At 41.6% G+C, this 27579-nt stretch overlaps 2 protein-coding genes across 3 annotated transcripts in view; one reads left to right on the plus strand and one right to left on the minus strand.

Moving 5' to 3' along the window:
- The window catches only part of rsrc1 (arginine/serine-rich coiled-coil 1), a 184925-nt gene extending 171552 nt beyond the window's left edge, over window positions 1-13373 (minus strand). Inside the window, exons 1-3 of one of the 2 annotated variants that reach the window (XM_052526198.1) lie at window positions 13221-13373; window positions 12155-12344; window positions 6351-6473 (exon numbers count right to left, since the gene is read on the minus strand). In XM_052526198.1, coding sequence (XP_052382158.1) covers window positions 6351-6473; window positions 12155-12330 — 299 coding nt within the window. In that variant the 5' untranslated portion in view covers window positions 12331-12344; window positions 13221-13373. The remainder of the gene's footprint in view (window positions 1-6350; window positions 6474-12154; window positions 12345-13220) is intronic. The other variant, XM_052526197.1, reaches the window with a different exon arrangement.
- Window positions 13374-16582: 3209 nt separating this feature from the next.
- On the plus strand, window positions 16583-24442 carry LOC118386631 (short stature homeobox protein 2-like). The gene is made up of 5 exons (XM_035774318.2): window positions 16583-17133; window positions 18484-18692; window positions 20958-21015; window positions 21730-21818; window positions 22353-24442. The coding sequence occupies exons 1-5, from the start codon at window positions 16887-16889 to the stop codon at window positions 22644-22646; spliced, it is 897 nt and encodes a 298-aa protein (XP_035630211.1). The 5' UTR covers window positions 16583-16886; the 3' UTR covers window positions 22647-24442.
- Window positions 24443-27579: the final 3137 nt, after the last annotated feature.

Genomic DNA, 27579 nt, shown 5'->3' on the forward strand with positions numbered 1-27579 from the left:
CCATGCTCTACCAACTGTGCTACAGAAGGACCACATCTAAGCTTAATTGAGAGGAAGCCATGGTCGTTCAATAAAGAAAAAAGAAAAACTGAAAACTCTGCCGGTCGGCTACTTCATGGGGTGACCTCCTGAGTCAGACAGGGGTGCCCCCATCGGGAGTGAGTGGCGAGACCAGTCTGGGCTGTGGGGTACGGCGTGAGATGCCCCCTTTCCCCCCCCACAGCGCCATTAAACCCAGGGTTCTTGAAGCCACTCGCTCCAAACAGCTCAATGACAACACACGGCCTGGCAATTAGAAATAATTAGGCAGTCATTTTGGTGGCAAGTCTTTTTAAGTGCATATATAACGACGCAATGATGCTTATTAGCCGGCCCGAGCGAGCCGAGACTCAAACGGCCACCGAAATAATTATGCCACTGATCACAAAGCGTCTGCACATCTCTGTACTTCACCTTAATGCGTTTCAAAAATCCACTTCATTACCTCCAGTAATTAATCCTCCATTAATTGCAGGAAAAGCCCAGTTTACCTCCCTTCGTTTCTAATTATCATCTTATAAATAGTTATGGTTCTAATTAATGTGTTCATTAGGCAGGATATTTTTCTCAAAGCCGCGCTCGGAGCCAAAGGTTCAGCGTCTCTCTCAGAAGCCTAACCAGCCAGAAGGTGAGGCCATTCTGGTTGCATTTGCTTTTATTTTACTACATTCAACCTCCTAATTGGCATTTAAAACCCAATTTGGAAGAACTTCAAGAAGCTTAAATGGAGGAGAAACGTAGGGAAGGGAGAGATTCATTTTGTATTCAGCTTTCCGATACCAGGGCAAAGAGTCTTTCTCTCTGTCTCTCTCTTGTTCTCACACACTTTCTGTCTCTATCACACTCTGGCCAAACGGGCGAGCTCTTTTCGACATGATGAAATGAACGTACAGCTCATTGTGTATTAGGAGCTGCTGCCATCTTTCTCCAAACCGGCCCAAATGTTGACTGACGGGTGAATGACACGTCTGTTTATTGAGGGATTTCTTAAGAGGTAGGAAGCTGCTAGTACTACAAAGTGAAAGCAGAATCCTGAGCTCTCCGTTTGAAGGCCAGAGTGCCGTGAACAACAGAGAGAACTGAAAGGCCCAGTCAAAGCGAAAGCCTCTGGACAATAAATACATTATCCGAGCGAGGTCAAGGCAGAACAACAGCCCCTAATATTTACAGAGACAAACCAATCTGACGGGCAATATTGGGTGATTAAAATACATTGTTGTCAAGGTTTTCTTCAAGTTTCGCATTCAGGAGCCGTTGCTGTTTGGCGGACCAATCGGTCATAATTTCTGACACGGAATGAATTTAGAGCAACGTCTAGTCGAGCTCTTTAGTGTCAGGAGGTTCCTACGAGATGCTCAAAGACCGTCTGAGTTTTCTGTGGCACGGTTGTTTTCTGAACAAAAATAAAACAACAAAAAAACATTTTTGCAGAGGAAAACCTAAAAGCGAATGAACCCTTAAAAATCGGTCTACTCCAAAGCGTTGGCAAATTGGATTATTGCATTTGGGCTTTCACAAAGCCTTGTCTGTGTGTGCATGTGTGTGTGTGTGTGTGTGTGTGTGTGTGTGTGTGTGTGTGTGTGTGTGTGTGTGTGCATGTGTACCTGTGCATATACATGCGCTCGTGTGTGTACATGGGCTCGTGTATGTGTTTGTTTAGCGGTAGAACAGACTCTGGCTGATCTACTGCGCGGCTAGGTTCCCACCCAGGGGAGTGGGGCTCGGGGCTGGTGCCGAGTGTGTGCCTGGAGGAGGGTGGGTGGACGGTGGTGGACGGGGGGGGTTTGGCAGGAGAGGGGAACAGAGCCTCGCGGCGAGCCAGGGATGAAAGGGCCCATCCGTGTCAGTCACTTACTCCTCTCTTTGGTAAATAAAGGTTTCTGACAACAAAGCAGCGAGCAGCGCTTGACTGGCCTTTAAAGGGGATAAATAAAAAAGACTGGATGCAGAGGGGAAAAACCTCTGAAAAAGCCTCTCAGATTCTCCAAAATGGAAGCATGTTGATTTGTATGAAGTAAAGAGCACGCACCACAACCAAACCGGGTAATTTTTCAGCTGAAACCAACATTTTGTATAAAATCGGGTATAATGAGAGAACTGGAGGAAACATATATCCCTCGCCACCAGTCTAGGAGGTGAATGAGAGGAGAAAGCCCAGTGGTATAACAGACATGTATAGAGGAGCAGGTTGTCCTGTAAGCAGCATTCAAACACACACACACACACTAAACAGGTTAGGCTACACACTCATTGCTGACAGTAGAAAAACTATGATGGAGAACTGTGACACAAAAAAATAAAAACATTTGAGTTGTTATTTTCTGCTCTTACCAGGTACTATACAAATTCACATCTTTCTTTTTCTACATCCTATTCTCAAGCTCTGGGGTAGAAACCCAGATTTGGGTTGTCATGTCCGCAACACACACACACACTCAGATCGGATCCCCATAGCACACCACTGGGCTCAGACCCACCAGTAGTCATCAACACTGATGGGTTATCCAGATTCTGTGTAAACAGTGATGACCAGAACTTTCTTAGCACGTTTTCAAAGCCCCCGTCCGCCTATAAACTCTTGACTTTTTTTTTCCTTCCCTCTCTCAGAAAGGCCTGATTCTCATTCCCCCTCCTCTCTACACTTGGTGACCTTTGCACAGGCCCCTAAAGTGGTGCAGTCAGGAAAAGCCATCAAGCAGATGTACTGTGGCCGCCCCGCAGTAGATTAACCCGGAAAGTTGCTACACAAAATAAATATTGGGCCATCACTTACGTCTTGTGTGATCTTCAACAGCGATCCGAGCAAGCGACTACTACGCCAACGAGAGGGTTTCCCATTCTGATACCTCCGAGCTACGGCATATGCACTATCCCAACATGCACACTAGTGCAGTCCGAGGAGCTCCTAGCCCCTCCAGAGTGCCAGAGCGACAGTGTTTCCTGGATGAGTTCACTATCCTTAGGGAAGGAGGGCATGATAATTAGGGGCTCCTCCGTTTGATGCAGATGACAATCACAGTGATCCAACAACTCTGCAGTTACCTGTGGGCTAAAACCTTACACAAGCACTATGCTCCCCGAACGGAACATGTCACTGAAATATTAATGAGAGAAATGTAAGCATCTTTGCGTGCATGTATATGGTACGTGGGTGGGTGGGTGCATGCGTGCGTGCGTGACGTCTGGTGTTTGAGGTCAAGTGGTAGATTAGTAACGCTATGATGGCCTCCAATCCCTTCCCGTGAACCTGCCATTGATTTAACACTGACTAACTGACTGACAGACAGCCATGGCTTTAACCTGTGACTCTCCTGCACCTCCATAACTTCACAAACTTCCCCTAAAATGTTCCTATGATCCCATCCGTAATTCTTAATCGTGTTGTCTTCGTTGGAGCAGGTTTAGGTGAGTTCAGATAGACGTGTGCTCGGTGCCTAGCCGTCCCCAGTGAACTGGAGCCGGAGCGGTGAACTGAGCCATAACACCTCTCAATATAACGCTGGCTTGGAGATCTGACTTCTCTGATCAAAGGGAATAAACATTAATGACTAATGGATAATCTGCTACACTTGTCTGTTTTGCATTTCGGGGTTTAGATTGGCCACCTCTGGGGGGGGAATCTCCACTCTTCAAATCATTTTCTGATTGCAGATGGAGTCGCTTTGGAATAGTAAACACATAAGAGCTTCATAGAGCATTATTCTTATTTCCTATATATATTTTGTATTTATACATATAGGATTCTAAAGAAAGTAATATCCCCCCCCACCAACTGTCCTAACCTTTTCCCCTGCAATATTTCTATGCAGCTGTTATCATTCTCATTCCTCTGAATAATATCCCTCTCGACCCATCCTTTTTCTCTCCCCTCTCTCATATTCTATATCACATGCCACGCGGGCGTCCCGGGCTGCTGCGAGCGAGTGCCTCATATCCTGTCAACTTATCAATCACAGGGGCCCTGTCCACTCAATCCACCTCTGATTTATCAGGCAGCCTCGACCCAAACCCTTTTAACACGACAGTGACAGATAGCAGCCCAGACCATGGCAACCTGTTCCACTTTTATCAAGTCAAACATTACGAAACTTGCTGTGCTCCCCCCACCCCCACTGTTAACCCCCTGCTTAATCGCATTGCTTCATTTTTGGATTTTTCTCAAGCTTTCGCCTGCAATATCAGTTCTGTTATACTCAAAGACAATATTTTTACAGTTTTGGAAACTTTAGAATGTTTTCTATCCTAAGCTGTCAATTATATGCATATTCTAGCATTTTGTCCTGACAAAATAACCCCTTTACTTTGGGAACGTTATTGTTCCAAAAATGAAAATAGTGCCCCCTAGTTATAACAGGTTAAGCCGTTTACTGGAGGCTTCCCTCTTTAATCGCATTGCTTTTTAATCGCATTGCTTCACAGAGATATTATCAACTGTAATTCCAAATCTCCCTACCACATTGATGTGACACTGGCATTACATAACGCTCAGGAAGGAGCGCTTTGTGTCTCCTAGAGATGAACGTACATTGGCGCGAAAAGTGCAAATCAATCCCAGAACAACAGCAAAGGACCTTGTGAAGATGCTGGAGGAAACAGGTACAAAAGTATCTATATCCACAGTAAAACAAGTCCTATATCGACATAACCTGAAAGGCCGCTCAGCAAGGAAGGAGCCATGGCTCAAAAACCGCCATAAAAAAGCCAGACTACGGTTTGCAACTAACTGCACAATGGGACAAAGATCGTACTGTTTGGAGAAATGTCCTCTGGTATGATGAGTAGAACTGAAAAAGCAAGTGCGAGCAAGGAGGCCTACAAACCTAATCCAGTTACACCAGCTCTGTCAGGAGGAATGGGCCAAAATTAACCCAACTTATTGTGGGAAGCTTGTAGAACGCTATCCGAAACATATGACCCAAGTTAAGGAATTTAAAAGCCAATGCTAATTGAGTGTATGTATACGTCTGACCAACTGGGAATGTGATGAAAGAAATAAAAGCTGAAATAAATAATTCTACTATTATTCTGACATTTCACACATTCTTAAAATAAAGTGGTGAACCTAACTGACCTAAGACATGGAATTTTTACTAGGATTAAATGTCAGGAATTGTGAAAAACTGAGTTTGAATGTATTTGGCTAAGGTGTATGTAAACATCCGACTTCAACTGTACAAACAATGTAATTCTCCATTTAAGAAGAGCACCTCCACCCAATCAGGCTCCCCTGCTAGCTCCGGCAGTCCATAGCCTCCGTCACCAGTTTTCTTCATTACTGCCATCTTATCTAACCTACTGAAGATATGAAACCGCTCATTTGTGACTAAAATGGTTCGCCAATTTTTTCCCCATAGCAATACAAAAAGAAAATAAGGTGCCTTGTGCGCATAAAACATATTTTTAAAAAGCCTTTTCTTATAGTGCTAACAGATTTAAAACAGTCAGTCAGTCAGTCAACACATGATAATGATGATAATAATATTTCAATAAACCATGAATGGATAATTATGTTTTAATTGCATTAATTAATTAAAGCAGGTTTCCCCTATTTTCTTGTGTTCCCCAAAGAGGGGCGGGGAAGCAAACAAAATGTGTCTGACCTCCTGGGTCTGTGTGTGAGCCTGTACTTCATTAACACAAACCAAAATAAAAAAGGTGTTTTGTGTGTGTGTGTGTGATTAGCTGTCACAGTAGTACAGAGTGGCTCAGAGAGTCTCTTTCAATGACAGTCTTCCACGTTATAATGGCCTTCGCCACAACAGCAAACAAACCACACTGAGCTGCTGGCTGGCTGGCTGGCTGGCTGGCTGGCTGGCTGGCACACACACACACACACACACACACACACACACACACACACACACACACACACACACACACACACACACACACACACACACACACACACACACACACACACACACACACACACACACACACACACACACACACTCCAAGTCCCTACAAATGTTGTTTTTGTTGTTTGAATATGTTTTTCTGTAAATTGAACTGCAAGCAAAATGGCAACATTCAGTTTGTGGTTGCTGGAACCAATCATAATCAAATGTCATTACATTGTGAAATTCAGCCAAAAATCAGGGACAAGAACAGGGTATGGGTACGGTGAAGAGAGTATAGTGTGGGGTGTGTGTGTGCATGCATGTGGTAGTCAGACACCTATTGAAAGCCAGCACCTTCTACTGTCCATCCTCATACCCACAAAACTATAGTAGTGCTACTGTACTCTCTTGAGCCCTTCTCTCCCCCCACCCAGCCCCCACCCATCCCCACTACCTCAGTCCCCATCATACCTGCGGGTGCGGCTGCGTGACCTACGGGAGTGGTTGGTCCTGCCTCGGTCTCTATCTCCACTACGACTCCTCCTCCTGCGAGACGAGCCGTGGGACGAGCTGCTGCTGGACCGCCGCCTGCGTCTGACACACACAGATACACACACACAGAGGATAATTCCAGTCATTGATTAACCCACGCTAGAATGACTCACTGTGCTGGTCTGAGTTTAGCAGCTCAAACTAGTCTTCTTCTTAACCACATATTAACCACTCGCTCACCCCCTCGCACCCTCTCCCGTGTTTCCACTCCAAGCAGTATATTCTCTATTATTCTCGGTGTTCTTACCCGCCTTTCACAACACGTTAAGACTGAGCAACAGAGAAAACATGTCTCCCAGTCCCATCTTATACATAAAATGATTTATATATCCCTCAAAATAATAATTTAGTCTGTTGTTAATTTCGGTAATCAAATAATTCCCTCATTTACTTTCCATAACTAGCCCCCTAGAAGTGCCGGTGGTTGTTCATCAAATCTATCAAATACTTTTGTTGTGAGTGAAAGAGCGCGCGAGAGAGAGCGCTGTATTAGTATCTGCCCGGGTTGGATGGATCGCAGAAGCGGGTTGGTTCAGGAAGAAAGCTTCCATCGTGGCCTTGACTCAAGCACTTCACACACGGGTTCAGCAGAAGAAACGTGCAGGACGAGACATGTTATTTGAACTTGCGGTATACACACACACACACACACACACACACACACACACAGGCGTGTGACGATAATGTTAAGAAAACACGGCTGGTTCACTCAAAGCGAAAGCTGCCACTACGGCACATGAGAGGGAGGCTGCCTGTGTACACCGACATGATGGAAGCCATCCAAGTGAATAGTGGGAGCAGGTTTGACATGTGCACTAACACTGACTGTGTGTTCCATGTCAACCCAATGGGTTGTGTGGGGGAGCTCTTTAATGCCTGGTGAACAGCTAGTGAACACGTGCTGCTCTTCACTGGAGACTTCAGTTAACGATTATCTTTCCACGTGTAGTGTGCATTCCAATCGGCACCATATTCCCTATATAGTGCACTACTTTTGACCAGGGCCCATAGGCAGATGTAGCCTCATACATAAAGGCCCAACTTAATCCATAGACCCTGTATCTATTTTCAACCCAATGTCCATTCATTGGCCATGTCCAACTCCTTGATTTGTCAGAAGCATTTCCTCGGCAGCTAATGAATGGCTGACTGAGTAGGAAGACTGAAGGCTAAGAGGTTAAACGGCTACAACCAGCCCCACCTCACACCGCCCAGCCGGCCCCAGATCAGCGAGCCATTCTCTCAAGAACACCAATGATTTCCCATCTCGCGTAATGGACCCTGACCAAAGTGCATAAGTAATGACCATCAACCGGCCTGGTCTAAACAACTGCAGAGGGAGTGTCGAGCGTGTGCGCGTGTGTAGGAGACTGTCCAGTATCCTCTGTTAAAGAGACCCTCAGCGACATCATCAGCAGTCATTTACTCACAGACACATTCTCTCACACACAACCTGGACAAACACATTTAAAAAAATAAAAAAGCCTGTGGGTCTAAATGATGGCAGTAACATCAACTACTAACTACTGGTAATTACATTTATTCATTGTAATAGCCTATGTCCAACAGGTAAACACATGTAAAGTGTTGGTCCCATGTTTCATGAGCTGAAATAATCACTAATCTGGCTTTTAAGTCTATAAAAATTTGCTTTTTTGTTACAAATTTAACTAGAACCATGCATAGTGCACTAATTCACTAATAATGACTAACTTCTTGTAGCAGGCATTAGGCTATAGAAAATTAAATTAACAATCTCTCAAGCACACGTGCTTGTAATTATCCTTATATAATTATCCTTATATAATTATGTTTCATGCTTATTGCATATGTATAATACATAGACTAGACAGTTAGTATAACTGGTTAAAATGCTACGAGTGGTACGTGGCACCCCAATGCCGCGCGCGACAAACTGAGCATTTATTTTCCAGAATCCAGAATAATACACTCATTTTAGTAGTGACTTCTCTGCGCGCAATCTGAGTAGTTGAGACATAAAAGGGGTATCGTTATAAAAGTTAACTTCTCTATTACAGTGAAATAATGTTGGACCAAACCTCAAATAGCGAGTTGAAACCTCTTTTCAGAGAGGAAGATGTGACCTCTCAACTTTGTTGGCATGAGAGGGCAGGGGGAGGGGCTTGGTGTGTAAACCATAGAGGAAGAGGTAAAGCGCTAAAACCTGTCCAAAATAAGGCCAATGCGTTTCTAAGAGCTCATTTTGGCGGTGGGGTTATGGTATGGGCAGGCATAAGCTGCGGACACCGAACAGAATTGCATTTTATCAATGACAATTTGAATGCACAGAGACGACGTGACGAGAGCCCCATTGTCGTGCCACTCATCCACACTATCACCTCGTGTTTCAGCATGATAATACACGGCCCCATGTCGCAAGGATCTGTAATCAATTCCTGACAGGCTGAAAATGTCCCTGTTCTTCCATGGCCTGCATACTCACCAGACTTGTCAACCATTGAGCATGTTTGGGATGCTCTGGATCAACGTGTACAACAGCGTGTCCCAGTTCCCTCCAATATCCAGCAACTTCGCACAGCCATTGAAGAGGAGTGGGACAACATCCCACAGGCCACAATCAACAGTGAACTGTAACTCAGTAAAATCTTTGAAAATGTTGCATTTATATTTTTGTTCAGTGGAATAACCATATTATCAAGTTAAAACATCAAGTTCTTCGCTCTGATCCTATGTTGTGACGGCCATATCATTATTATCAGAGTATCAGTTGGTCATCTAACCTCTGTTCCAGACAATCTTTAGGAGAATCTCAATTGGTTTTGCTTGATTTCTCCCTCTCCTCAGTCCTCGTCTGCTTTTGAAAAAGGTCAAAGGTAATCGAGGAGCAGAGCCGAGGAGAGGAAACAAATGCGCTTGTATGAAATGAGACTCCTTCTCCTCTCGCAAATCATCAGGCAAATTATGTTTACAGGGGTAGAATCCCAAAATAAATGTCTACAGTGATAACTAATTTAGCCAGTTGTGCAAGTAATTTTATAGATAAACAGATAAGTATTGTTTTTAAATGTGTGCATGCTTTTATCCTTTGAGACAACAGCTGATTCAAAGGGGGTGTTACTGATTTTAAAACACTTCCCGCTAGCTGCCAGGAGCATACTCTTGTGCATCCTCTGCTAAAGTAGGTAATCGAGGAGGTGAGCATACTCCTCTGTTCACCTACTAATGAATTTACAATCTTCTTGACCACTCAACCACTTATCGGTTTCAAGGTCACGGAGGAGAGTAGCACAGAGGAGTTGCAGCGAGGACAGACTTTTTCCCAATGAGTATCTCCCACTAGCAAACCACTGTGGGTACTTCCTTTTCTTGTTGTACTCTGTCGTAAGGCCTGTTAGTGGTGTAGTTGAATGTAACAGGTAGTGGATGTGTGGTGCTGAGTACAACAGGAAAAGGAAGTACCCACAGTGGTTTGCTAGTGGGAGATACTCATTGGGATAAAGTCTTTCCTCGCTGCAACTCCTCTGTGCTACTCGCCACCGTGACCTAGAAACCGATAAGTGGTTGAGTGGTCAAGAAGATTGTAAATTCATTAGTAGGTGAACAGAGGAGTATACTCACCTCCTCGATTACCTACTTTAGCAGAGGATGCACAAGAGTATCCTCCTGGCGGCTAGCGGGAAGTGTTTTAAAATCAGCCACACCCCCTTTGAATCAGCTCTTGTCTCAAAGGATAAAAGCATGTACACATTTAAAAACAATATGCTACTTATCCGTTTATCTATAAAAATGACTTGCTCAACTGGTTGACCACACTAATAGCCTATTACGTACAGTATCTGGCAAACCAAACCAAATGTTGTTTAGGGCCAAGTTTGGCCCGCGAATTCCACTTTGGGCAGCCCTGCTTAAATATTAAAAAAATAAATAAATAAAGTAAATAAAGTGATGGAAGACAGTGTAAGTACCGTGATGAATGAAGTAGTATAGGGTGCCCACCCACTCTGCCCAGAGTTGGTGGAAAAGAGCATTGGTAATGAAATTTCACTTCCTTATGTTATAAAATATATTTTATCAAGACAAATATGATTATTCATGTTCTGAATTGTTCCGTGGGGTCTTTAAGAAATCATTAACATTATATCCAAAAAGTCCAATTTCATAACCTAAAACATCCAATAATAAGCACCAAGCTCTCTTGACATAGCGGTGCAATTTTTTGTGGTAGTCGTCTTCAAAGTTGTTTCCAAGGGTCGCAATTTTTTTTGTTGCATGACATGACCGGAATTAAACGTACAAGGCTTTAAAAAATAAAAAGCTTTGTATACGCTTTGTGCTCTGTTGACAAGGCATAAAATTAACTTTTTGGTCCACCAGCCACTGTGGCAGGTAGATTGAAAAAATCTTTAAAAAATGTTTTCTTTTTTTTTTTAATCAGCCAAAATATTTGTTTTGCCACTAAAATTATACCAACAAAACACAACAAAAAAAGTGATGAGCATGGTTTGTGATGTTTCTAAAACAATAAATGTATTACTAGTAAGACATAACGTGGCATATTGTTTAATTTCATTTTTTGTGACCTGAGCCTTTTAACCAAAATATCACAGATGAGACAAAAAATGCCACCTTCCCCTTTAAGGGCGGGAGATTAACATGGTAACGCGACTCGAGTCGTGTTTCTGCCTGTGAGATTGAGTCTGACTAGTAGAAGCGTTGTCTTTTCTTCCCTAGCAGTTGAAACTCAAACATAGAACAACTTAGCTTGTGAACAAAACAATGTAAATTACCAACAAACACAGCCCCTAGCCAAGCAGTGTTGAAGCGCGAGGTGCAATAGGCTATGTCGGGTTCGTAGTTCTTTAACTGTCTGATTCATTTACCAGCTATGAAACAAAACGGCAGAAATACTTTGAAAACAGCTAATGTTGTATTTACTTTGCTATAAGTATAATCATACTTGACTATTTTTATTCACAAATGCGAGTGAAATGCTTGCACTGTGGAGCACTGACCACCCGCCAACGTGGCTGGTGAAATGGACATCTTTACCCACCAAGGCCAAAATCAAATTTTAGGGCCTGTCCGTTGTCATTTCACAGAGATACTTCTTTCATATTAATTCAAAATGAATACAAGAGTATACTAAAATATGAAAATACTACATGTATCAAAATCGATATCCATCTTCCCTCTATTGTTTTTTTGGCCTGCAGATTTACCCATTGGTCAAAATAAGTGTTTTTGATTGGACACCCTTAGTAAGTAGTTCTATAAAGTAGTATTATCCTATTCAATTAAAACTGTCTTTCAAGAGTGGTGGCTGATTTTTGAAAATATATATTTTAAAGGCACAAGTTTCACTGACAGATTTAGGATAGCTATCTATGTAAATAGAGGAGAGGGATACAGGATACAAAATGAGTGGCAGGACGGGGGATCCAACCGTCGCCTCCATAGGCATATGTGGTCCGCGATGGTGGGACTACTACTAGACCAGCCCCCATTACAGCTTTACACATCCAGTTTGCTCCTTCATTCATGCACCTCTGTTAAAGGCCGAGGTAGCGACAGTATACCTGTTCCTCTAGTGTTGCACACAGTACACCTACCACGCATGTCTGTCCTTTCTGTCTGTCCTTTCTGATGTTGTGATGTAGGTCTGCTTCCTCCTATATTTGCCAGTGAAGTAGTTCTCTCATCTACCGATCTCTGTAAATTGCAGTATTTCTATATAGACCTACCTCCTGTCTCTCTCTCTGGAGCGACTCCGCGAGCGGCTGCGTCTGCTGGACCTCTTGCTGCGGCTGGTCACCCGGCTGCCAGAGGAGCTGGAGGAAGAGGAGCGCCTTCTGTGCTTCTCCTTCTTCTTCCTCCTGCTACGGCTATCCTCCTCGCTGTCAGAGGTGTGGCGACCCATTATCCCTCACTAAACTGGGTTGGAGGAGAGAAAGCATAAGAGGACGTCTTATTTAATCAAACACTCATTTATTGATTGCTCAGATGAAACAGTAGGCCTACATCTAGCCGATTAAACTTTACTCCACAATTTTTTTTTTTTTTAAACGACTGATTTCAGCACCCAGAGAATAGCCTGCAAATACACACGACATTGTTATGTGTAATTGCAGGCTATTTTTGGGGTGCTGAAATCAGTTGTTTTCAGAGTGCGCTCCAGTCCGCCAACACTAGTCGCCTCTCAACTCCATTTTACATCGTTGAGTTAAGTCAGCCAGCTTAAATCCTGCAATGCGTAGCTATACTGTGGCTAGTGGCTTCATTGTTTAATGTCCCCCTTCCATCCTCCAAGACTGACATGTACTGGATAAATAACCGTTATATTCTGAATATACATGAGCAGTCAGTATGCCAGAGAGCTACTATAGCTAGCTAACTTCCCCAACTCGGCTCCACCTGCCTAGTAAGAGAGCGTGGACAGAATGTAAACAATGAACAGACATTATCATAGAGCTTAACTTGCGACAGTTGACGAGCATAATGGCTAGCTTCCCATTCTAAAACAATTGTTCAAATAGCTATCGCGTATGCCTGTGTTAAAAATATACTGTGAAGTTTTAATTTGCAGGTTATAGCATGCAGACAGAATGTGCACTTTCAGGACTGCTGGCATGCTAGCTAACGTGTTAGCTTTCGTTTGCAGCTAAACACAGCTGACTCTATTCTAGGCATTTCTGTGTTACGCGCGCCCTTCTGATCGGTAAATCGCTACAACGTTATTACCAGCGTCGACGTATTTCAAACATTACTTATACAGTGGCTGTAAATTGGGGGGGAAACAACAATTCATACCAGGTATCTTGCTACATATGTCTCTTCTTCTTCTTCTTCTTCCTCCTCGTTTTTCTTCTTCTTCAGTGGTGTTTATCGGCGGTTGGCATCCAACGTTATGGTGCATTACTGCCATCTACTGTACTGGAATGTGGGCCATAGACAGGGAGAATTTAATCCTACCTGCCAGCCCTGTTGCTCTTAAAAAGTATATATTTGAGACTGTATCTAATGACGTTTTACTCTATATAGTCTTTAAACTAATTTCCTGTATCCCCTTCTCCCTCACACTAGATATCAGCCTCTCTTTTTCCGTCTGTTACTGCCCACACTGTAGCAATACATGCTACTCCTGGCAATAATGATACTTTCCTGTTGGATACTTTCCTATCACATTTGAGGTCTTATTCAACTGGCTGTCTCCCACCCTTAATCTAGAACAAATAAATATCCCCCTTAATTTGAAAAGCACTTGAAATACACCACCATGCACTGCTCAAAAGACTACTCTAGTAGACCAAGAGCACATCGATTGGAGAACGTTCAGATGAAACATGCAGTCAAGAGAATCTACAACAGAGCTATCGTTCGTGTATATCTCAATCAATGATCTATAGGCTACTGTAGAGATCCTACTCTTGTCATATTTTGCCAATTATGTATAGCCTACATTTCGTGAAGTTGCATTTTTTTTTTTTACAATATATAGTATATAGCCTAGGCAATTGGGGAAAAAGTAGGCTAAAGTTGTAGGCCTATACTAAAACGTGCATTTTTTATTTTAGGTTATTATGAGTGAACAATCATCTGTGAATGCTGAATAATATCCTAATTGGTTATTATTACAAATCTTACTGCTCGTGTAATTTGAGAAAAAAAATTGAATTGTAGACCTATCAGGTCTGCAATCAATATTACATTTTTACATTTAGCCTACATTTTAGTCAATTAGCAGTCGCTCGTATCCAGGTATTCTTACATTCGTAAGATGCATTCATCTGAAAATAGCTAGGTGGGACAAACACATATCACAGTACAGTCACGTTTAGCCTCTCACATACCAGTATAAGTTATATTTAGGCCTATTTCAAAAGAACATCGCCTAATCAAATTTCGCGTAACTTGCCGCATTAGCACCTGAAGTTCATTATAGGGCAGATAGGCAACATACAGGCTACATACATTGTCTTTATTTATGGTTAAGATTGTCGCATTGCATGAAAATAGTAGGATATGAAAGTCATGTCAATGATGTCAGACTTTTCCAAGTTTCGTCTTTTAGCCTACTTTTAATAAAGCACTCTTCCCAAATAGACTACCTCTCAAATAAATGAGTGAAAGAAAGCATTTAGGGTTGCTCGAAGAACAACATTCGTTTGTGCACCCCATGCATTTGCTCACATTAGGCCTACGTTGAATTAATAATAATAATTCGTAGGTTTATGAATGATTTATGCCTAACATGTATTGTGCTGTAATGAATTGAATAGGAATGTTGCTCTTTGGTCCATAGGTTTTCTCTTTACGCGCAACACACATACACACACACACACATATATACACACACACACACACCTAAACGTACGCACAAGGCACACACATACCCATACATACCCACACAAAAATAGCCTACAATTGTTTTGGGTTGATTTTCCATTTAGGCCTATTGGAGTGAATGCAAGTTATATAGCATATCAACTGCTAAAATACAGTAGGCCTAGTCTAAATAAATGTCCGATAGCCTATAGTTTTTTTGTCTCTCGGTTTTCCTATGTTAAAACTTTACCTCTGAGATGTTTCAGTGGTAGCTTACCTATGCGGAATGCTAACTTGTTATTACCTTTATGGAAATTGTGTTCTATTAGTAGCCTAACCTTCAAGACATCCCACGTTGAAATGGATCGAACATGTTTATCTTTGCAATTTATAGAACTTAAACTACTAAAATGTGTAGGTATTTGTACTTATTTTGATATAAATAGCATGTTGCAGATTAACTTGAATTCTCTAGCCTAATAGCAGCCTATAATTTCTGCTGCTTTTCAGAGGACACAGAAAAATAATGAATGCCTAAGGTTCAAGAGCGGAGACATCATGAATTTTTAATAAGGGGAATTGTTCGAGCCTGTGTGTGGAAATAGTATTTTATATAGATTATCAATAAATGAGCTTAATGTTGCATCAAATGTACAAGTGATAGCCTATCATACCGCTGTAATCCCATCCCATTCCGGCTTATGTTTAGCCTTTTTCAGTTCACTTAATTGCTTTGTCCCCACGGCATCCAGTAACCTTCACCATAAGTGAACCATTGTTTATTTATTTTGCAAATATGCAATAATTTCAATAGGCAGTCAACTTAAGAAACCATAATTAACACGCCCAATGGCAACGCATCACATGAAACGCTTTAATTAAACGTTTAGTTGCTGTTTAACATTCTAATGGCGTGAGAAAGTCTATCGAGATTTGATATTAACCAATAAAGATAGTTTCCCTAATGACTTCAGATTCAAACATAGCCTATAATTGCTGTTTTGAAAAGTAAATACATTCTCTAATAAATTATGACAAAAAATGTGAGATCAGTTTTGGCATTTCAGTTGTCATTTTAAGGCATTTGAAGAAACAACTATTGATCATAATTATTTGGCCATCATTAGCCTAAATTAAAAACAGGTTAGCAAAAAACAAAAAAAGAGACGAATAGTTCATATCTTCCAAATCAAGGAATACTATTATTATATATTATTATTATTATTATTATTATTATTATTATTGTTGTTGTTATTATTAGTATTATTGTGATTATTATTTATCTGATAGCTCCTTATCAAATTGTTTTTCTTATCATGACAAATTCCACACACAAAATGACTAACAACTAACATACACAAACTATCAACATGCTGCACAGTTGATCTGTTCTTGCTTCAACTATGTATTTAGTCGCTCTTATTCGAGTACATACAGAACAAACATATCGTTGCATGTTAGTCAAGGTGTGTGTCTGGCTATGGTGAGCCTCCACCATCAGCCTCCCAGTTGGTCCTCTCTTTACCTTTCTCTCTCCGTATCACTGTCAGTGTCTTTTTTTTTCCCAGATCGCAGAGATTTGGAGGAAGCTCCGTTATGTGCTCCCCGAACAAGCTTGTCATTTTCAGTTTTAGCCACACCCCTGCAGAGATCCTGCCCATCTCCCTGGTGTTTAAAATACTAACTCAGAACAATAGCAACGAATCCACGCTTAATTAAATTAATGAGTCCTTCTTGTCAATCTTGGATTAATGGCCAATAGCAACCTCGTAAGAATGATGTGAAATCTGAAGGGCTGCTAATGTGTTTTTCGAGGCTGTCGGTATATGGCGAAGGGAAGGGGGCTCATCCAGGCATCCTGAGGGGAGGTAATTTGCACGGATCAAGGGGCAGGCGTTACAAAGTATAAATACTGTGACTTCAATAGCTGATCACCAGCAGGTTGGAACTCCGCAGCAAGAAGACATTTGTCCGAGATCTTATACATTTAGCTGCAGCACGAGATACAGAGTTGGCAACAACACCACCTTGCATTTAGGTCGACTAAAATAAACACTCTTGATGTCTTAAGCTGTGGTGCAACTGAGAGAGAGAGCGAGAAAACGAGAGAAAGCGTGAGAGAACAAGACGGGGAGATTTCTTGGAGCAGTGATGGAAGAACTTACCGCATTTGTGTCGAAGTCTTTTGATCAGAAAGTGAAGGAAAAGAAGGAGGTGATCACGTACCGGGAGGTGCTGGAGACCGGATCCGCGCGTGCCAGGGAGGGTCTCGCCAACGAACCGAATCGCGAGGAAATGAACGATATCGCTCGGGTAGACGCGCGATCGCCAGGCAGGGAACCGGACATGCTGGGACCAGAGAGGACCAGGGATGTGGGAAGCCCGAAACCGATCGATGGTAAACTAGCCTAATGCTTTGCGTTCATACGGTTTTCTTATGTGATTTACTCAAATATAACTGCTTTGAGGTTATACAAAGTTAAATGTTCTTGAATTATACTTTAGGAATATCCCGTGTGCTAAAACAATAATAACTTTGACAAACATGTCGCGTGCCTAGTCAAAGAAAATAAGCATGCATGTTTTTGTGTATATCGCTTAGAAAAAAAGGGTATACGTTTATAGGCCTACGTGCTTGGTTTATCATTCTTTTGTATTTGGAATGTTTCCCAATTACCGGTTTGGCTTCAAATGACTGGGTGACACTAAAAGTAAGCTCAAGTTTATAGCCTGGTTGTTGTCATGAGGTGTAGTCACTGTGTAATGCAATGTTGTGTGTAATATCAGGCCCATGATTGAATTAGGTAGGCCTATCCGGTTAAGTGCTTTTCTGTTTGAAGATAAATGGTATAGCATGCTTTTAAAAGATCAACGCATTTATTTTGGAATTGACTAATTATCATGGCTGGTCACTGTGTAACCCACTCTGACGCTCGATGCAATTTCAGTAGCAAGAAGAAACGTGTAGAGATACTCATCAACCGCATAAAGACAAAAAGGCTGGAGAAAAAAATATGGCTATTTAAATGATCCAATAGCACCAAAATCAACAGGCCTATCAGAAATGATTCATATTAATCTGTGTATATGTCTTTTCAATAATCATTTCATTTGATTATGTAATAAGTAATTATACATTCTAATAATAATCCAACTTTTTTTTAAATAGAGTGTTAATAACTCAAGATGTTGCTTTAAAGCATGCAGGCTCTTTCGCTATATCATATTGATCACTAATTTCATTAGCCTAAAAAAAACAAATAGCCTAATTGTTCCATTAGCTGGGATGGGAATCTTTTACATCTTCAAACGTTAATCACAGTCGTTTCACTTTATACAACCGTGGAGAGTTGCATTGGGCAGATAAAATGAGATGAACCCCACACTTGCATACCCGGTAGGCCTAAATCATATCCTAGTGGTTACAATACCATTGTAGTGACATCATGAAAATATCAACCGAGCTGCTGGACCTATATCCAATATAGGACACAGGAAAACCCTAACTATGATGAGCGATCGGACGTACAGTAGTGGGCACCTTTATGCATATTTATAAGGAATTAATCATTGAAGACCATTCTGTAGGACCACGAAACATTCGAAGCTGATATTTGTGTAATGCTTGGGAGGATGGATCCACATGTTCGCTTTAGGAATTTCGTTGTGTGATGCCTCCTCCTCTACCCTTGTATAGCTGAGGCCTTTTTCCTCACCCTCATTCATTTGCTGCTACCCCTCTCTGTAGGTACCACGCACATGAAAGAGAGAAAAGAGGACACAAAGCAAATGGAGGACGAGGCACAGACTAAAATCAAGCAGAGGAGAAGTCGGACTAACTTTACACTGGAGCAATTGAACGAGCTAGAGCGGCTATTCGATGAGACTCATTACCCTGATGCCTTCATGCGCGAAGAGCTGAGCCAGCGGTTAGGGCTGTCCGAGGCTCGAGTACAAGTAAGGGGCTCTCTATCTTATTTTCGTTTTTACTCTGTGTGTAAAGATATAGTTTGTTGCTCATATTGGGAATATTTTACAAAAGCGAACCCGATGATGTTATGCATGCTGGCTAGAGAGGAACAGTTGTCCCCATGTTCTCGACTATACTTTAAGCACAGAGGGAAACCATGTATCAACTACAGGTCTCTAGAGAATGGGGTTTATTGACATGCTTCTTGTGGCTTGAAGTTATTTGGGATGACATTTTTGGGGGGCATAGCACCATTCTAAAATGTGATACTATAAGCAATTGAGCAACATTTGATCATGGATGTAGTATTAGCCTGGCAAAAAAACCTCAAATTTAAATGGTTAAATTGATGTAATTTCATTTTCTGAAAATGCTGTGCGTGTGCGTGTGAGAGAGAGAGAGAGAGAGAGAGAGAGAGAGAGAGAGAGAGAGAGAGAGAGAGAGAGAGAGAGAAGTAAGAAGGAAAGAATGAATGAAAGAAAGAAAGAGAGATGTTGTTCCATTAAAAAATTATAATAAAGCTATACAGAATCTCAATTAGGGCCTAGAATATTTTCATATAGATAGGCCTATTCTGCGCTCCACGTTTTAGATTACAGTTTGTTAAAACTGTTATTATACGATTATTTTGATTAAGAAGCGCTTTTTAAAATCAGATATTCAAATTCCTGAAGAAAACAAACACAATATTTGTCTTCGCTTTATTTGTAGCCTATATGTTGCTCGCACGAGATACATCTGTCTTTTATTTTTTCCACCGGGAAAGACCATCTGTACTACTGAAACCCAATAAGCCGTTTTGGAGAGGGGGGGCTTCAATCTCTGTGTAACGGGAGAAGAGCGACTGAGCCGGGCAATGACAATGAACATAGACATCGGTTCTGATTTGATTTATCAAACCCCATAATATCTTATTTCAGCCCCTTTCATCCCTTATGCCTTGGCCCAGGGAGACAACGGAGCGAGTATTTATTCACTGAATATGTCGGTTCTTTCTAAAATATCATAAAACGGGCCCAAAAGACCTCCCTCCCCCCCAAAAAAGTTAAAGCAAGCGCTTTTTGCAACGTCTCCCGGCGAGAGTTGGAATTTTACCAAGGCGTATTGTGTCACAAGCAAGGCGAGTGCAAGGAGCACAGCTCGAGGATTTACATAAATTATGTATTATTTTCCTCCCAAATCAAGATCTGCCGCTCTTTCTATTTTCAGTACATGATGTAAACGACCATGCGATTTATGAGGCCCTTTTCTAGCCACAGTTGCATGCAGGGATGAAAGGACAATTTCCTGCACAAAGGACAATTTATTTTTGTTTAAAAAAAGTAGTAACATATTTACTCACTTCATGGTGGGCTTCTTGCCTCTGTTTTCATTCTACGACCATAACATAAAGATTTATAATAAAACCAATAAGACACGAGATGTATGTTATATTGCTGTGTTGACGCGGCTACGTGGTCAAAATGTGAGGTTGGAGCGTAATATATATTGATAGACGTATCAATATAATTTCTATTCTATCCATAATGAAAAAGGAGAATTGATCAACTGTGTTGTGGGATAATTTATCCACAGCTTTGTAGGGGATTCAAAGTAGATTATCATAGTAATGAGACGCCTTATCTCCGTTCTAAGATAGCCTACTACTCGGGGAATTATGCTTTTCATGAACAGAAATAAAATAAAGGAGCTATCCTCAAAAAGAGCTTTGTGTAGGGCGTGTTATGGCAGTAATTAAACGAAACTGTAAAGCATGTAAATGCTTCAGTAACATAGATTTTCCTGCAGATTAAGGTAATTAATTTCACCAGCTATTAACGAGAGAGAGCCTTTCTCAGATCGCGTTGCTCAGATGTCCAAAGCCGTAATCACATGCTGCTATCCGATATCAGAGAAGCAATTCGGTTCTTCTGGGACGCTAATCTATAGAAATATGAAACCGGTGCTGAGAAGGTAAATTATTTCGGTCCAATATAGCCTGCAAATGTCGAACAAGCGTGTTTACACCGCTATAATATGATAATAATGCCCCCCCCCCATCTCGTTGTGGTCTACTTTCTTACGTTGTATTTAGCTTGCCCCCATGTTGTAAATGTAATAATTAAAATCTGGTGTTAAGCGCCTCTGCATTAATATTTCAGGGCTCCTGTGGGATATTGTTTTTCTGCGGTTGTAGTCATTTTGAGCGGAATTACACATGCCCTCACAAGCAGCTGCCAATCACGGTCACTAATTAATTTCTCTCCCCGCAGGTTTGGTTTCAGAACCGGAGGGCCAAATGCAGAAAGCAGGAGAATCAGTTACACAAAGGTGCGTTTCTATTATTTGTCCACCTGCAATATCCTATTTTAGGCGTGATGATAATACGGGTTTACATTTGGAGAGGGACTTTTTTTTCATTTCATTTTACCTTTATTTTACTAGGCAAGTCAGATAAGAACAAATTCTTATTTTCAATGACGGCAGTGGGTTAACTGCCTGTTCAGGGGCAGAACGACAGATTTGTACCTTGTCAGCTCGGGGATTTGAACTTGCAACCTTTTGGTTGCAACCACTAGGCTACCCTGCCGCCCCGATACAAGAACATGTATGAAAACCATAAGCGTGCCTACAAATTGAAATGCATCAAATGCACAACAACTACTATAGGCCAGAGCTTTCCAACCCGGTTCTGCTACGGGTTCTGTAGGTTTTCACTGCAACCCTAATCTAGCGCACCTGATTATAATAATTAACTGGTTGATAAACTGCATCAGGTCAGTTGCAACTGGGGTTGGCTCGAAAACCTACAGGACGGTAAGCTCTCCAGGAATAGGGTTGGGGAGCCCTGCTATAGGCTATATATGCAAAACATCTAGATGGAGTTTTCATGGCAGTAAGCTCCCTGCATCTTTATCCTGTTGTGCTATTTTAACTCCATTGTTTTGTATAATGGAATTATTCGTTGTTTTCAGAGTATAAATATTTGCCTCAATTATAATATGAGGACTATTTCCCTTACAGATGTCCTATCTTTTCTTCCAGGAGTTCTCATTGGAGCCGCGAGTCAGTTTGAAGGTTGTCGCGTAGCGCCATATGTCAACGTGGGGGCCTTACGGATGCCATTCCAACAGGCAAGTTACTTTGAAGCATGCAGTCTTTGACTAAATCCCCAGACTGCTGTCTTGGCACAGGCCTTGTCCAAGTGGAATGGACAACATCAGTGTTCTAATGATAGGGGGTTACAAAAATCGTATTCAGGTAATCTTATAAGGCCTTTAAGGCTTGTTATCAGACCCTCGAGTGAATACCCATTGTAGCCAATGCCACAAAACATGTTGATAGAAAAACCCCCGGTTGTAAGGGATTTTTAAATGGTGTTCTCAAATGGTGGTAGATTTGATTCAATGGATATAGTGTACTGTATATGGGCTTGCATTAAACATGTTCTCCCTTAACATACAGACGGGTTGGATTCAATTCCATCTAAATTCCAGCAGAAAAGGACTTGAAATATGAATTGAAAATTCCCTTTTCATATTCATATTATTGGATGTAATGTACATGGAATTGGACCCGACGAATACTTGATGAAATGAATACAAGACAGCCTTCCACAAGTTAGCTAATGTGTTTCTCCCCTCTCTTCCTCTTCCGTGCGTCCGTAGGATAGTCATTGCAACGTGCCGCCCTTCTCCTTTCAGGTCCAGGCGCAACTGCAGTTGGACAGCGCGGTGGCCCACGCGCACCATCACCTGCACTCTCACCTGGCAGCGCACGCTCCTTACATGATGTTTCCGGGCCCGCCATTTGGTTTGCCCTTGGCTACGCTCGCGGCTGAATCCGCCTCTGCTGCCTCGGTTGTGGCCGCAGCTGCAGCCGCCAAAAACACCAACAAAAACTCCAGTATTGCAGATCTGAGACTCAAGGCCAAAAAACACGCGGCAGCTCTGGGACTGTGACTAGGCGTGCAACAAGGCGTCTATGGCGTCTAAAATGCCTACATTATTATTGACTGAGAGTAATCGACAAGGCAGAGCGACTTAAAAAAAAGGCTTACAAAGTGAAAGCAAGGACATATTTATGTTTTTTTTAAATGAAGGACATCATGTATAACTATAGAAATAGGCTATTTATGAGATTAAACAAAGATAACAGACTGTGAAATCGATAATAATTGTGGATCTCAACGAAAAGGGCGGGAGATGATGTAGGCTACATTTTCACAATGCAACGTGGGAACTGCACCAACGTGAAACAAGGGTGTTGTCAACGAGCAAGATTGCCAAGAGGAACGATGCCGCTGGGACGTTCGATTTTTTTTGTGTGTAACAAGTCGAACTATTCTGCGTTGTTTTTCGTTATTAGGCTATATTATTATTTCCTTTTGAAACTATAGAGGCTGGCCTCGCTATATTTAAAAGAAAAATATCTGTAAAGGAAACAGCAGATGTTCGTGAACGGATAGAGAGACAAAAAAAGACCCTTATGTGACAGGTTTTTTCTGTTCTTCTTCTTGTCCAAATGAAAACTCCTCTGCAGTGTTGCATGAATGTCTTTCCTCACAGATGACGTAATTTGAGTCGGTTCCATTTCACTCTCGTGGCTCTCCCCCCATGGACAGCAGACATACAGACACTCTGAGGAACTACCGAAGCTCTCACTTGAATGTCACAGTATTTGGACCTCATGGCTTCTAGCCATGCATGGATGTGTGGAATTCAAACATTTGCCACAAATGTTCCATTATTTTGTAAATGGTGAACTTCAGTTAATCTATGAAGTTTGTATCCAATGCAATGAGTGAATTTGCGAGTGATTCGACCTACTGAAAGGGCAATATAATGTCACTTTTTAAGAACAACAAATATTTGGACAATAATTGCATTAGGCTATATGTGAGACGGTACGGGTCATATGTAAAATATGTTAATACACAAGAAACATGCATTATTTTTGTTGTTGTTATTTTGTGGCTTATGAATGCATTGTGAGAGCATTCATGTTTTCTATTTTACTTTCCTTCCGTGTGTAAAAATAATGTGCATTCTGTAGGCTATGTAATGTTGATTTTTTTATAACAGTGAAAGTGAACGTAGCCTACCCGAGGCACGGATTTCTAAAAATATAGAAATTCTTTAACTTTTTTCATCACTTATGTGAAACGTGAACTCACCTAAAACAAAATGTTTTCGGTTCATAGAATAAATCAACTGAAGTTTCTTTTTATGATAGCCTCTGTTTACATTCCTTTTTTCATTACATTTTTTTCTATAGTGTGGGGTGTAGCCTAGTTTCGATGGATAAACATTTAAAAAAATCATAATTTCAGATTGTTATTGCTGTATAATTATTCCATATTATTTTTACACTAAGGGTATTATTACAATTTTGAATAATAGGCTAAGATGTATTATTATTATTAAGCCTATTACTTATACTACTTCTGCTACTACAATCGATTGTATTCAGGTCATAAGCCTAGCCTATACAGACTTTTATGGGAGGCTACATCAATTATTAATGTTTTGATATGTTTGATCCAGTTGTGTCAGGCCCGTTTAGCCACGTGTTATTTTTCTCTCAAGACCATGGACATCTTTGTCATAGTCCCTAACCTCTCCAAACCAATACATTATTCAACATTTTTTGTTATATTTTAGCGCTCTGTGGGAGAAGGTGTCAAATGTTACATTGAAGACGATAGTAAAAGGTTTACAGCCTATTAAAAGACTATTGAATATACCGAAAAATCCCTAAAAGACACGAAGACTGTTTGATGGTGGGTAATGCCGGTGTGTGGTCATTTAGCTGTTATGATGTGTGCCTAACTTTTCACTGGTCTAGCCTTACAGTTGTTTCTAATGTAGGCTTGTTCGTTTTTAAACACGTCTTTACATTTACAATAATTGCTTTATTCCAGATGCTTTCAAAATATAGCGTAGGCTACATTTGAAATAGGTTCATTATTTTCTGAATTAGGCTACCATTGAAATATCCATGTTAGAATTGTTTTATGGTGACCAAAATCATTATTGTCTATTAAGCCACTGTCACGACGTTGAGATGAATTAGTTTTGTTTTTACAGACAGATTGGGATTTTCTACACAGTTTTATATGTTTAATTGAGAATGCGCGTCATGTATAGAGACCCCTTTACTTCCAGGGCAAATTTGCCTGGGTTGTTTCCGGACATCTTAACCGGCCATTACTGAGGATTTAATAAACACCTGACACGGGAGCCGATTTTAGAGCAATGCGGATCACATTACCAGCCGATATTTCCATACAAAACGCAATGTATTTTGCTATTAATTATTACCGCTCTCACAGATCCACTGCAGTCTAGAGGGCTTGGGTAGCTTGCCGTTTTGGGTTGGATTCAGACGCCAAAACTATTGAATTATTGATTGCTCCCCTTACTAGTAATGGAGGAGAGAGACGGAACTGCAAGCTCGTGCGCTGCCTTGGAACGATACCGTGCCTGCTAATTGAGGCGCGCGCACTTGCACTCATGTAAATGAGTAGGGCCATTCCCATTCCATGTCCCTGCTACATTAGGCCGTTTTTTAGTGAGTTAGACATGACCATTCTTTTGACTTGCACGTGCTGGGATAGACAAATATTGTTTAAGAGTACAATTATTTTTAGTTGATATTTTTATGTTTCTATAGACTATTTCAATAGACCATATCTGGTCCATTACTGCTATGCTGGGGGTCACCATGCATGTTTTGCATGCAGCCTGTTGGTGTTTCTCTCCGGTCCTGCATTGCTCCCTCTCTCCAGGTATCCATATACCTGAGGGCCTGAGAGGGTCCAAGGAGACAACGAGACAGGGACACAAGTGCTTTTCTAGATTAGCCATGGGGCAAACAACAACTCTCACCCTCCATTCCACACACTCTCAAGACACATGTCCCACACCGCCACCGAGGAGCCAGACATTCCTCCTCGCTGTCTGTCTTAATCTTTGCTGCACCCCATACCCTCCCTCCCTCCCTCCCTCCCTCCCTCCTATAATTCTCAGGCTCTCTCTCTGTCTCTCCATTGTTATCCATCTCCATAGATTGAATCACAGGACGGAGAGTTCAGCAGCAACGGTGTAATCAAGACTCAGGTGTCCTTGGTGCATGAAAAGACACCAGAAAACACATCACCACACCAGACAAGTCCCCCCTGGCAAAGACACAACACCAGTCCTTATGAGTCACGCCATGGCTGCGTCTCAAATGGCACCCTAAAAAATCCTTCATAGAGAAACGTTCACGACCTGTTGCTAAATTCACCTCTCTATAACGCTGCTGCAGACAATTACATTGCTGTATCATTTCCTGTGTGAAGGCACTTGGAGCCGTTATCAAATGAGCTCTTGTTGAACAGTTGTGGATAAAATGTTCTTCGCTCACAGTGGTGTCGGTTTTATTGTCACATACACTGGATAGGTACAGTGAAATGTGTTGTTTTACAGGGTCAGCCATAGTAGTACTGCACCCCTGAGCAAACTAGGATTAAGTGCCTTGCTCAAGGACACATCGATAGATTTTCCATATTGTCTGCTTCGGTATTCCAACCAGCGACTTGTCAGTTACTGGCCTAACACTCTAACTGCTAGGTTACCAGCCACCCCTAATGGTATTGGTTAGTGGGTATGTAGTGAATGACACCCTGGGTTGACATCTCATGCTTAGTATCGTTCTGTTTCTCCAAACATCAAATGTCAAAGTTGCTCCAATACTCAAATTTAGAAGGTTAAGGGTTAAGGATTATGATCGGGTTAAAACATTAAAGGGATAGTTCGGGATTTTAGTAATGAGGCCCTTTCTCTACTTTCCCAGAGTCAGGTGTATTTGTGGCTACCATGTTTATGTCTCTGTGTCCAGTATGAAGGAAGTTAGGTAGTTTCACATGCCAATGCTAACTAGTGTTAGTGTAATGACTGGAAGTCTATGGGTGTCTACTAGCAAGCTAGTTAAGGTAAGGGTGAAGGTTTGGGATAGACTGGGATTGCAGCCAGGTTACCTGTGATACAAGTCAGTATTAGACATCCATCTATTTTTGAGGACCTAGTGCGATTACGTGGAAACTGGCCATAAAGTGAACACTTTTACCTTGAAGTAGGTTTCAGCTTTGCTAGTGCATTGTGGATGGGAATGGCGGATGGGCATACACCTCTGCCTCTGTTGCCAGAAGTTGCATATTTGAATCCAGGGAGAGAAAGATGTTTTTGAGATTTTGTAATAGCATCTGCTTCTGGTGCCAAAGGTCACATGTTTGAATCCAGGGAGAGAAAGATGTTTTTGAGATTTTTGTTTTAAGCCTATCCCAAACCTCGACCCTTACCTTAACCAGTAGGAGATAATGCCTAGCTTTAAGATTTTGGATGTAATGCCTGAGCATAACCCTAACCTTAAAAATTCAGAGTTAATGTCTAGTCTTAACCTTAAACACTTTGAAATTTGAAGTTTGAGAAACATGGATGAACGTCTAATTCTGATGTGAGAGCTTGTTGGGCATTGAACACGCAACCTTCTGATCTAGATTTATGAGATTACGCCCATCCCGTCTGTGTGTGCATCTGTGCAAAACTGAAGAGCTAAAATGGATGAAATCGAATTTTCTGAAGTTGCTGTGTGTTCCATGTCTGTGTGTGTTCCATGTCTGTGTGTGTGTGTGTGTGTGTGTTCCATGTCTGTGTGTGTGTGTGTGTGTGTGTGTGTTCCATGTCTGTGTGTGTGTGTGTGTGTTCCATGTCTGTGTGTGTGTGTGTGTGTGTGTTCCATGTCTGTGTGTGTGTGTGTGTGTGTGTTCCATGTCTGTGTGTGTGTGTGTGTGTGTGTTCCATGTCTGTGTGTGTGTGTGTGTGTTCCATGTCTGTGTGTGTGTGTGTGTGT

Source organism: Oncorhynchus keta, chromosome 1, assembly GCF_023373465.1.
Source record: "Oncorhynchus keta strain PuntledgeMale-10-30-2019 chromosome 1, Oket_V2, whole genome shotgun sequence".
Classification (NCBI taxonomy): Eukaryota; Metazoa; Chordata; class Actinopteri; order Salmoniformes; family Salmonidae; genus Oncorhynchus; species Oncorhynchus keta.

Coding starts and splice junctions, on each gene's coding strand:
- LOC118386631 (XM_035774318.2), top strand. CDS start 16,887: ATGGAAGAACTTACCGCATTTGTGTCGAAGTCTTTTGATCAGAAAGTG. Junction 18,693..20,957: donor TGTCCGAGGCTCGAGTACAA/GTAAGGGGCTCT, acceptor CTCTCCCCGCAG/GTTTGGTTTCAGAACCGGAG. Junction 21,016..21,729: donor GGAGAATCAGTTACACAAAG/GTGCGTTTCTAT, acceptor CTTTTCTTCCAG/GAGTTCTCATTGGAGCCGCG.